Source organism: Chiloscyllium punctatum, chromosome 24 (genome assembly GCF_047496795.1).
Source record: "Chiloscyllium punctatum isolate Juve2018m chromosome 24, sChiPun1.3, whole genome shotgun sequence".
Taxonomy (NCBI): domain Eukaryota; kingdom Metazoa; phylum Chordata; class Chondrichthyes; order Orectolobiformes; family Hemiscylliidae; genus Chiloscyllium; species Chiloscyllium punctatum.
The window spans coordinates 44,635,186-44,647,506 of NC_092762.1; the positions used below are offsets into that span (position 1 = coordinate 44,635,186).

Consider the following 12,321-nt stretch of genomic DNA (forward strand, 5'->3'; position numbering starts at 1 on the left):
TTGGGAGAAGAGTTCAATTCCTAGCTGCTGACCGGATCTTGTAGCTACCATATTTATATGGCTGGTCCATTTCATTTTATTGACTATGGTAAACCCCGTGATGTTAATATTGAGCAGTTCAATATGGTAATGCCTTTTGAATGTCAAGAAACAATGGTCAGATTCTATCTTGTTGGAGATGGTCATTGCTCGGCACTTGTGTGGCGCAAATGTTACCTACTATGTATTAATCCCCAAAACTGGATTTTGTCCAAGTTTTGCTGCCTTTGGACATTGACTGCCTCCAGTGTCTAAGGAGTCACAAATGGTGCTACAATGAGCAGTCATCAGTGAACATCCTCACTTCCTCCTCATAATGGAGGGAAGGTCATTGATGAAGCAGCTGAAGAAGGTCGAGTCCAGTCAGACAGTTTTCCAGAGTTACAGATATCACTTGTGGATGTGGAACTCTGTGCTCATGGGTGTTGTCTCTGATCAAACTGACCCGCACGAGGTTTATTTTAGTTATTGTTTGCTATTGTTGTAAGAATTCTGTTTGTCTTGCCCTCTGGTGAATATTTAAGAAGGGATTGGGAGCTGAGGTCAATGGCAATGTGAAATGGAGGAGCTATTGAGGTTGGAGAGGGATGCAAAGATTTCTGCAACTCCTTTTTATAGTTAAAATAAAGTAAGTTATTTCGCAAGATTTCTTTCTAACTTGGAGATCAACCAAACTTTCATGAGACTTCCTTGAATTTGATTGCACTTAAAATTGTGAAGGGTCAATATATGTCTTTTGAAGGGGTAGTATTCAGATCTGTAACAGTTGAGAGAAGCAGCTCATCAACTGGAATATAACATTTATGTGTATATTTTATTTATAAAGCATTTACTGACCCTAGGTTTTGCAGAACTTGAATTTTGCTGAAAAGTGGGACATGTTGCAAAACATCTTGCACTCATCAAAGACATGAATATCAAAATCCAAACAAACACTAATTGTACTGCAGGAGAAAAATTTGGTTCACAAACTAAAAACTCCCCATGTTTCCAGTTAACTCTTGGCAAAATCTCAGCCAATCAGAGTCAGCTCTCTGCTCCTTCATTTCTTGCATAATTAATTTGTTGTGATTATTTGAAATATTGGCATTCTAGTATTTGTCCTAATGAAAGATGAAAAGATTTGACACCTGTCTGTCTCCAGCAATATCATGTATTTGTCTGTGGAGCCATACAGGAATAAATTAGTTTAATTTTGTTTTTCCTGCATCCGGTCCTGAAGTCACTAACGTCTAATGTAAATTCCATGGAAGGAAAGGCCTTTTTTAGTTCATCAATCTTATGGTATCCAGAATCCATATGTTTTTTTTCCTCTTCCTTCCTCCATCTTTGCATTCCATCTCTCTCATCCGTACGATCAAGTATAGTTTAAAAATTGCTCAAGTTCTCTTAAGAGTTACCCTGTGCTTTTTTTTTATATATGCACACCTGGATTTGTTGTCCAGAGCTGATTATCAGGACTGTACAACCAAGTCTTGCCACCTCCACATAAGGACACTAAGGTTAATTACACTGGAGATGATACCATCTAACTCAGCACAAACTTGGAGGTGAATCATAGTGCAGGATGCATTTACCTGCACAGTCATCCAGGGCCTACCTGTATCCTGCATCCTTTTCCACTCTACACGGTTAAACAAACAGCTAGTTTTTCATGTACTGCATCTGATCTCCAGTATGGAGGGCAGATATTTGCCCACCAGAAGAGGAATGGAGAAAGCTGTATAATCCAGTTTATTTTTAGTGGAGATTTTCTGTGCTCCCTCATTGCTTTCCTGTGCTTGATGAAAAGCAAGGACAAATATGGAAGGAACAACACTATTGCCAGTCTCTGCCAACATTCCAGTATTGGGAAGCTGCAGACTAGTTGTCCATAAGAATGTGAAGCATCAAATTTGCAGATGGTTTCACAATGAAACAGACAGACCAAATTGCCACTGGTTGACATCTATTTTATCCTAGCGAGTGTAATCATCTTAGTGTGTACAACAGGGCTGCTTGTAAGTATATCTTTGTAACATTGTAGCAACAGTCTGCATTAGAGAAGTTTGTGTTAAGTGAAACCTCTGTTAATTTTTGGTATGTTGTACTGCAATTATCTCTGGAGCGTGCTCTATATTTCTGTTGAGTATTACTTGTCCGTAACACAAGACCGCGGGGTGGCACAGTGGCTCAGTGGTTAGCACTGCTGCCTCAGGGTCCCAGGTTCGATTCCAGCCTTGGGCAGCTGTCCGTGTGGCGTTTACACATTCTCCCTATGTCTGTGCAGGTTTCGTCCGGGTGCTCTGGTTTCCTCCCACAGTCCAAAAATGTGCAGGTCAGGTGAATTGGCCGTGCTAAATTGCCCATAGTGTTAGGTGCATCAGTCAGAGGGTTACTCTTCGTAGGGTCGGTGTGGACTGGTTGGGGCCGAAGGGCTTGTTTCCACACTGTAGGAAATCTAATCTAACCAGCATCAGTATTTTCAATGTTATTTGCTTCATCTGCACTTTGTTTTTGTGATAGTGTTTTGCTCCATAGATCTCAAATATATAATCCAATTCATTTGTTTTTTTTTGCAAAAGCTTGATTTGAAGGGTGGAAGGTATAGGGGAGATGTCAGGGGTGGGTTCTTTACCCAGAGAGTGGTGGGGGCATGGAATGCGCTGCCCGAGGGAGTGGTAGAGTCAGATTCATTGGCGACCTTTAAGCGGCATTTGGATAGGTACATGGATGGGTGCTTAATCTAGGATAGAAGTTCGGCACAACATCGTGGGCCGAAGGGCCTGTTCTGTGCTGTATTGTTCTATGTTCTATGTTCTAAGAGAAACTTGAGGTTTGGAACTTAAAAGTACTTTCACTTCCAAGATGAATAATGGAGCAGTGCATGAAACAAATGTAGCATCATATGTGAACATTCTTGTCAGCTTATTATCCAAGCAAGTTCCTAGTGCATAAAATACAAAGTAACTGATTCACTCCAAGAATAATATCAGGACAAGGTAACAGATTTGCCGTTTGCACAAAGTGCGACCCCATGCATGCTGTGCATTCCAGTCATCACTTTATGGAGCTGACAGTATTTCAGTTTGTTAGTACCTCAGGATCAAAATTTATCATACTTTTTCCCCCACTTTAATTGGAACTTGACATGACTCTAATTCATTGGAGGGCAGCGCAAATAGCCAATAAAGCTAATTACCAGGTGATAATTCTCCAATTATTTTTATATGAATTGCAGCAGTAATTGCCTAGGGTAATAGTTGTAGAATCTGTGGGATAAGAAGGAGGCCCTTCAGCCCATCGCATGCATACAAATTAAAAGCCACTGAACTATTATAATTCCATTTCCAACACTTGGCCCCGGCCTCGTATGCCTTGGCATTGCAAGTGCACCTCTAAAGTGATACGGTGGCTCAGTGGCTGGTACTGTTGTCTCAGCACCAGGGTCCCCGGTTCGATTCTAGTCTTGGGTGACTGTCTGTGTGGAGTTTACACATTCTCCCGTGTCTGCGTGGGTTTCCTCTGGGTGCTCCGGTTTCCTCCCACAATCCAAAAATGTGCAGGTCTGGTGAATTGGCCATGCTAAATTGCCCATAGTGTTAGGTGCATTATTCAGAGGGAAATGGGTCTGGGTGGGTTTCTCTTCGGAGGGTCAATGTGAATTTGTTGTGTCAAAAGGGCCTGTTTCCACACTGTAGGGAATCTGATCTAAAAAAAATACTATTAAAGTGTTGTGAGGGTTTCTGCCTCTGCCACCCTTACACGCAATGCGTTCAAGATTCCCAGCAGCCTCTAGGTGAAAAATATTTTCTCACCATTTCCTCTAAACCTTCTTCCACTTACTTTAAATGTATGCCCCTAGTCATTGATCCATCCATCAAGGGGAAAGTGGCTTCCTGTGTACCCTATAAATGCCCCTATAATTTTATACTTCTTAGTCCTGTCCCCCCTCAATCTCTGCTCCTCTGATAACAACCCCAATCTGTCCAATCTCTCTTCATAACTAAAACTCCCCAGCTCAGGCAACATCCTGATACATTCCTCTGCACTCTCTTCACTGTTATCACATCCTTCCTATAATGTGCATTCCAGAGCTGTAACCTAACCAACATTTTATACAGTTCCACCATTACTTATCTGCTTTCAAAATCTTTGCCTTGACTAATAAATGGAAGTATACCATATGCCTTAGTAACCACTTTATCCATCTGTCCTGATACCTTATGGGACAGCTGTATATGCATACCAAGGTACTTTTGATTCTCAGTGCTTCACAGGGGTCCTATTGCTCATCATCTATTCCCTTGCTTTGTTTGTCCTACCCAACTGCATCACCTCATTTATCCAGATTGAATTCCAACTGTCACTGATCAGTCTACTTGACCAGCCCACCTATATCTTCCTGTAATCTCAGGCTGTCTTCCTCAGTATTTACCACCCCACCAATTTTTTATATCATTTGCAAACTTACTGATGAACCCTGCCACATTAAAGTCGAAGTTATTTACACAAACTGTGTAAATGCCCCATTGTCCTGTGGGGTCTCACTGGACACAGTTGGAAAAACTGCTCTCAGTCATCACCCTCTACGTCCTGTCAATCAGCTGATTGTGGATCCAATTTTCTTGGGTTGGGGCTGCACCCACCCAGGTATGTGGGAAATATTCCATCACACTCCAGATTTGTGCCTTGTAGATAGCAGACAAGCTTTGGGGAGTCAGGTGGTGAGTTACTCAACACACTATTGAGCCTCTGACTTGCTTTGTAGTCACTGTATTTATGTGGCAAGTTGGGTCAATGGTAATCCCCAAGGATGTTAAGAGTTGGGAATTCAGAGATGGTGACACCATTGAATTTTTAAAGGATGGTGGTTAGCTTGCCCACAATAAGAAACAGTTTTGGGCTCCATATCTAAAGAAAGATGTGCTGGCGTTGGAGGGAATTCAGGAAAGGTTTATAAGAATGATCCTGGGGTGATGGACTTGATTTAAAAGCCACAGTCGAGGACTCTGGGTCTGAATTTGATGAAGTTTAGAATGATTGGGGGGTTGATCTCACTGAAACTTTCAAAATATTGAGAGGCCTGAATAGATTGAATGTAGATGATGTTTCCACTACTAGGACAGACTAGGATCCAAGAGAACAGGCTCAGAGTTAAGAAGTGACCATTTAGAACGGAGATGAGGAGGAATTTCTTCAGGTGATGATTCTGTGGAACTCATTGCCAAAGAAGACTGTGGAGACTTAAGCCATTGAGTGTATTTAAGACAGACATGGAAAAGTTCTTGATTAGTATGGGGATCAAGCGTTGTGGGGAGAAGACAGAAAAATGGGGTTGAGAAACCGGTCAGCCATGATCAAATGGCAGAGCAGACTTGATAGGCTAAATGGCCTTGTTCTGCACCTGTATCTTAGGGTCTTGTGTGTATATATCTTATGGTTTTACTGGAGATTGGCATTAGTGTGGCGTGAATGTTACTTGCCACTTTTCAGTCCAAACCTGAATATTGTCCAGATCTTGCTGCCTTTGAACATGGACTGTTTCAAAATCTGAGGAGTTGCAAATATCTCCACTTCTGACCTTATGATGGAGGGCGGGTCATCGATGAAGCAGCTGAAGATTGTTGGGCATAGGATACCACTCTGTTGAACTCCTGCATAGATATCCTGTAGCTGAGGTGACTGACCCAACATCCACAGCCATCTTCCTGTATAAAAGGTGTGAATACAACCAGCTGAGAGTTTGCCCCTGATTCTAGTTTTATTAGGGTTCCTTGATGCCACATTCATTCAAATACAGGACATACCTGGGCAATTTTCCACCATTGTCAGGTAGATTCCAGTGTTCCAACTGTTGGAACAGGTCGGCTAGGTGTGTGGCATGTTCTGGAGCACAGGTCTTCAGTACTATTGCTGGAATGTGTCATGGTTATCTTTGCAGTATCTAGTGCCTCCAACTGTTTCCTGATGTCATATGAAGTGAATTGAATTGGCGGAAGACTGGTACGTGATACTGGGGAACACTGAAGGAGGCCGAGTTGGATCATCCACTTGGCACTTCTGGCTGAAGATTGCTATGATTGCTTCAGCCTTACCTTTTGCACTGATGTACTGACCTCTTCTATGATTGAGGATGGGAATATTTGTGGAGCCACTGCCTCTAGTGAGTTGTTTAATTGTCTACTACCATTCACAAGTCAATGTGGCAAGACTTGCAAATCTTAGATCTGATCAGTTTGATTGTGGAATCATTTAGCTCTGAATATCTTTTGCTGCTTATGCTTTTTGGCACGCAAGTAATCCTGTTTGGCTTCACTAGGTTGACTCTTCATCTTCAGGTATGTTTAGTGCTGCTCCTGAGTATGCCGTACTACACACTTCATTGAACCATGATTGATCCCCAGGCTTGATGGTACTGGGTGGATATCCTGGACCATGAGGTAGCAGATTTTGCTGGAGTACAATTCAGCTGAGTTTGATTTCAGTTTCAGGCGATTGTCTGTGTTTGTACATTCTCCCTGTGTCTGTGTGGGTTTTGTCTGGGTGCTCCAGTTCTCCCCACTCCCCTCCCCCACCCCCCAGTCAAAGATGTGTAGGTTAGGTGAATTGGTCATACTAAACTGCCCACTGCATTCAGGGATGTGTATGTTAAGTGCATTAGTCAGGGGTGAGTGTAGAGTAATAGGGTAGGGAAATGCATCTGGGTGGCTTACTCTTCAGAGAGTCAGTGGGGACTTGTTGGGCTGAATGGCCTGTTTCTGCACTGTAGGGATTCTTAAGAATTTTTTTGGAATTCTGTTTTTGTGTTCTGTCTTTACTTGATGATATGTTCAATTCTAAGCTATTTTCCCTACCTGGAACTGTATACATCTATAGCATAACAACAGACTAATTGGTCATTACCAACATTCAGACATCAAACAGGCTACATCCTATTCTAATGATCTCTTAGCACATTATCCTGTATCCTTGTATTTCTTTTCCCTCAGGTATGCATCAAGCTTCCTCTTAAATAAACCAATGTGACCTGTTACAATCACTTCATATAGCAGCAAGTTATTAACAACTAAATTCCATAACTATCTGATGTATGGGTTGGAAAATTTGACTTTTATTTTATTCAAGTAGAATTTTTAAAAATACTATAAATTAAACTTCAATTGCTGCATAATTATTTTTGTTTGGTGGTCTTTGAATTTATTCCATAGTACCAGATGTGGGTGAGAATCAAAACAAAGGTGGCACATGAAAAACTGCCAGTACTTCACTTTCTTCAGAAATTCTAAGGTCATGCATAATCTTGTTCATTTGAAAGCTTTTATTCTTTTTCTGGGAATCTAAATGATGTATGGCTGAAGGCTCCTCAGTTGTAGGCATCACATCTGACCCAAACCCTGTCTTCGCTCAGTGTTCACACATGCAACGTCTTATCAGGGTCTTCTGCGTAGTGGTGGACAGCGAAGATCTTGGCTTGTGCTCCTCACTAGACATTGAGAGTCTGGCAAACAGTAGCACTTCTGTCATTTACCTGGTTATACTTGGCTAATTTAGCATGGATCTGTAATTATCCTGGTCTTTGTAAATCATTTTTCAAGCTGTGAAAAGCTGTGCTTTATGGATTTTTAACTTTGAAACTAAATATGTTTCTAAGGTCTCAAAAGGGTCATTTGTTTCTTGTAAATTGTGACTGCGAAACAGATCTAAAGATAGTGACCATATTGATCTTGAAGGAATTTAGTCTGAGATGACATTTTTTAAAAACTCAACCTGCAAGTGATTTTAATACAGAAAGGTTGTAAAGCATTAGCTATATTGCTGAGTATCTCTCTTCCCAATGATTGGAGTTGGAGGATGGACAAATTGATGCTCTGCTGAGCCGATTCAGACAATAGTGCTTTCCAGTTAAATTTGTCCTTGTTTAGTTCTTAGGAGCAGAGTAGACAAGACCTCTGAAGTAATTTTAGGAAGTTTGTTTTGCTTAGTTGATGCATTTTGCTTATTTTAAAGACCTGAGGCTTGATTCAGCCTTTTTCTAAAGAAAAGTTTTTTACCAAAACAATTTGAAGCCTGAGCCTACCTAAAGTATGTGACAAAAAATCTGAAGAAAACTGTTTTGGTACTAATTGTGCTACTACTCTTAAAAAATGGGATAAATACAATGCCAAGAATTAAGCCTGTGAAACAGCCATATCTTTACATGGCTAGTATTTTGAGAAATAAACTTGATACACATGCGACATGTATTTATTTTGCATTTCTATTGCAACTTCAGAGTGGTTGTCACATGTTATTTACAGGAAATTAGGGATTGAGTGAGATTCTAACTTCTGGATATAATTGCTCCAGTCCTTCTACCTATTTCCCATTTGGCAACTCCTCTTTAGCTCCAGCTATCAAACCTGACTTCTGGATCTTAACTGACTAACACTAGCTCTTACACTTGATGGCATGATGGCTCAATAGTCAGCAGTGCTGCCTCATACGTGCCAAGGACCCAGGTTCAACTCCAGCTTCAGGTGACTGTGTGCAGTTTACATGTTCTCCCCATGTCCTCTTGGGTTTTCACTGGCTGCTCTAGGTTTCTTCCACAGACTAAAAATGTATAGGTTAGGCGGATTGGTTGTGTTAATTTGCCACGTAGTGTCCAGGGGTGTGCGGGCTAGTTGCATTTGCCATGGGAAATGCAGGGTGAATAGTCATGTTCTTTTGCCTAGGGCAGGGGAGTCCAAAACTAGAGGGCAAAGGTTTAAGGTGAGAAGGGAAAGATTTAAAAGGTACCTAATTGGCAACTTTTTCACACAGAGGGGGTGCATGTATGGAATGAGCTGCCAAAAAGTAATGGGATTCTCTTTGGAGGGATGGTGCTGATTTGGTGGGCCATATGGCTTCTATCTGCACAGTAGGTTATAGTTTTATCTTGCCTTTTATAAATCCTTAAATTCTCTGGCATTGGGCTACTTCCTTTTACCTGGGGTTAGGACTTTTAGTTTTGGCATGTAATATTTGGAAGTCTCCCTCCAATGCTTAACTCTCTTTTCGGTACCTGTATTTTTGACAAAATTCACTAATTTTCTTCCCTGGTCAGCTATTTATTCCAGTTATGAAGCACTGATAGCATTCCCTAATATAATAAATTGTTGCGTGTACAGCAAATTGGCACCTTTTGGAATCAGGAGTATATTGTTTGATTAAATATTCCAGTTGATCAAGAGATATACATAACACACAAGTCTTCAGCTATTCTAGCCCGATCTTGAGAATTCAGGGATCGTGTTGCTATGTTCCTGTAACCCAGTAACAATCTATCACTAAGGACAAATTCTGTTCAAGTTGTCATTTGCGCATCAAATGAGCCCTGCCAAATATCTGTGGAAAACTATATCCTGCTCTGCCATGTTTCTCTGAGAATGAGTTCTAGGTAGCACATTCTAAAGGAGCTATAAGACGATAGAGCTCAATAGAACAAAGATGATGAGTATACCCATTTGTGTGGTGTGGTTCAAAGCTACAGCTCATGGAATAGTCAAGGACAGAAGCTTTGTCATGAAATCAGTAATTAGAATACAAAACTCACAACATCAAGGAGTGGTAGTAATTATCCAGCTTCTTCCTCAAGCAAGCCTAGACTAAGTACATGAGGACGAAAGGAATCAAGGATTATGACAGAGTCAGATTTAAGGATAGAAGAAGACTTAGAGCCATGGCATAAATACTGTACATTTTTAAACACTACTGATTTGGACAGTACTTCACTGCACATAACTGAGTAATTCAGGTAAGCGAGATCCTGGTCCCCCCCTGTAATTTATTCTAGGACTTCACCTGGTCAAAGTTCCCAGGGCTCAAGAGAATAAATATCATTCCAGATTCCTGCTGCTTGTTTTTATCCTGTGCTTCTTGCCTGGAAAGTGCATTTCTGTGGATGCCAAATAAGGATAGATTTGGCTTGGTGGCAATCCTTTCCGTCCCAATACCCACCCAAGTACCCTTTATTGTATTCTGTTGGTACTTATTGTGTGAATTCCCCAATTATCAGAGCGTATCTGATGAATGAGAACTTGGGGAGACATGAGCCAAAACCTTCAGGGGATTACTAGGAAGAGGAGCAGCAAGGGGATGTCTGCAAAGAATTTTCTTAATTTTTTTTTTAAACATGTTATCAGCATCTCTTGTGCTGCATTTAAGTAATTTATGCAAATACTATTTGATCATGCAGATTATGCATGAAGAAAGTATGTGAGAACTGCTTTCTGACCAAATATTAACTGGTGAGAGACTTTGTTTTGTAAGAGTTTAGGCTAAATCTGTTAGATAATTTAAAAATGTTTGCAGTAACCTCGTTTCTGTTCTTCACTCCTTGAGTTCTTTGATATTTGATCTGCAAGAAAGTCATTCTTGATCCCACATAACATTCTTTGTTTTGAAAAATCATATATAATACACTGTAATAGCACTGCCTGTGAAATCGTTACATTTTGAAATGTTAGATCGATGTTGTCTTTATCACATGAGAATGCGTTTCTACTTTGCTGCATGACACGTTTGAGTTTTCTTCACCAGAAGTCTCCTACAGCCTGTTGTGATTCATAGGGTAAGGGGTTGGTGGGAATCTATCCACCTTGTTGACATTTTTTCAAGAATAACAATCACACTTTTTCAAGGCCAGTTCAGTATTAGCAAATCAAAAGTACTGTGGGAATTTTCCTGGGAGATTTGTAATAATGTTTTGGATACTTCTTGGGCCTAGCTTACTGTTGCTATGTTGCTACTCTCCTGACCATATTTCATTGCAGCCGTATCTGCTTTAAGCTGCTTCATTGGTTGTAAAGTGGTTTAAGAAGTCCCAAGGTCATGACATATATCCATAATGTGTAAGGATCTGGCTGTGTCATTAATCTCAGTTTAGGTACTCTTGTTTTGTCAATTGAAAGCAGAAATTTTGGTTTGTATTGATATGTTGCGCTAAGATAAAATTGGGAATTGACATTTGGCACAGTGAAGCAGATAGTTCTGAATTCTCCCTTTTGACTGTCAATTTGTAAACCACTAGAGGGTGCACTTTGTATATTAAAAAGCAGCAGCATGTTGGAAATTTTGAAAACTTAAAAAAAATACAAAATCTACAACCTTCTAGATTACTTAACTCTAAAGTTAAAAGAGCTTTATGTCGAGACCAGAACTTAGTCTTGTGTTCTAGATGACCTTGCACTATAAGCTAAATGTTAGGGGCTGATGGTGGTAGCTTGCAAGATCCAATTGATTTGGAACTTTCAGACAAGGAATGGAGTGGGAAACAACTGGGTTCCTGGACCCTGTTTTCGATAGCTTTCTGTGATACAGACTTAAAATTTTGTGTACTCATACACACTCACTAGGACAAGGTTGATAACAACCAAAAGCCTGATGTCGACTCTTGGCTACCACTCATGAGCCAAGAAAATTTAGGATAAGTACTGGCAGGCTTCTATTTTGTGATGTTAGGCATGACCTTAGGAAAAGAGTAGATAATGCAAATAAAATTGCTGCCTCATAGTGTGAAACCTGTTCTTATTTTAATTCAACGTTTATAAATTAGTTTCCCCATTATTTATTAAATGTGTTGCACATGTTTAAGGAGCATAAATTTTCATTTTTTGCTATGTCTATTTAATGTCTACATTACAGTATCATTTTTCAATGGTTTATTTGCCTGAAATGAATTTAATTTTTTTTTTAGTTTGAAGCAGTGTGTGCTGTTTGTCAACTGCTGAAGAGTTGCAATGGCATAGTCTTCTGGGTCTTTGTTACCTGTTGTACAAATGTATCTGCCTGATTGACAGAATTTTAATTATTAGATTGGTCTCCTTGAGTCAGTAAGGCAACTGAAGGACCAAAGCTATCTACTGCTTTATTCAGGCCAGTTGTACTGTGATAGTAGAGCTGTTTAGTTTTGTAGCCAAATGTAGTGACCATTTGCGCAGTCAGTTGTCTGGTACTTTTGTCAGTTCTGCAGTATTTAAGGCTGGACAAAAGAACTTGCATCTGAATCAACTCAATCTATATAGTTTTTCACAAAATTATTCAAGTTCTCCCTGTTGTTTTTAGGATGGTGGCTCTCTAGACCAAGTCCTGAAGGAAGCTGGTAGAATTCCAGAGGAAATCCTGGGAAAAGTCAGCATAGCGGTATGTGTAATAAATGCAGAATTAGACATGAATATGAATGCATACCCAATCTGAAAACAAAAATTGAATGTTCCATGATTTCTAGTTCTAATCTATAACTTGCCTTTCTATTATCTTGCAAAAATACTTTTCTTAACT

The 12,321-nt window shown here is 40.2% G+C and overlaps 1 protein-coding gene across 1 annotated transcript in view; it reads left to right on the top strand.

The window, feature by feature from the left end:
• map2k2a (mitogen-activated protein kinase kinase 2a) overlaps positions 1 to 12,321 on the top strand; it is a 75,230-nt gene that overhangs the window by 25,091 nt on the left and 37,818 nt on the right. The window contains exon 4 of the mRNA XM_072593776.1: positions 12,106 to 12,183. Coding sequence (XP_072449877.1) covers positions 12,106 to 12,183 — 78 coding nt within the window. The remainder of the gene's footprint in view (positions 1 to 12,105; positions 12,184 to 12,321) is intronic.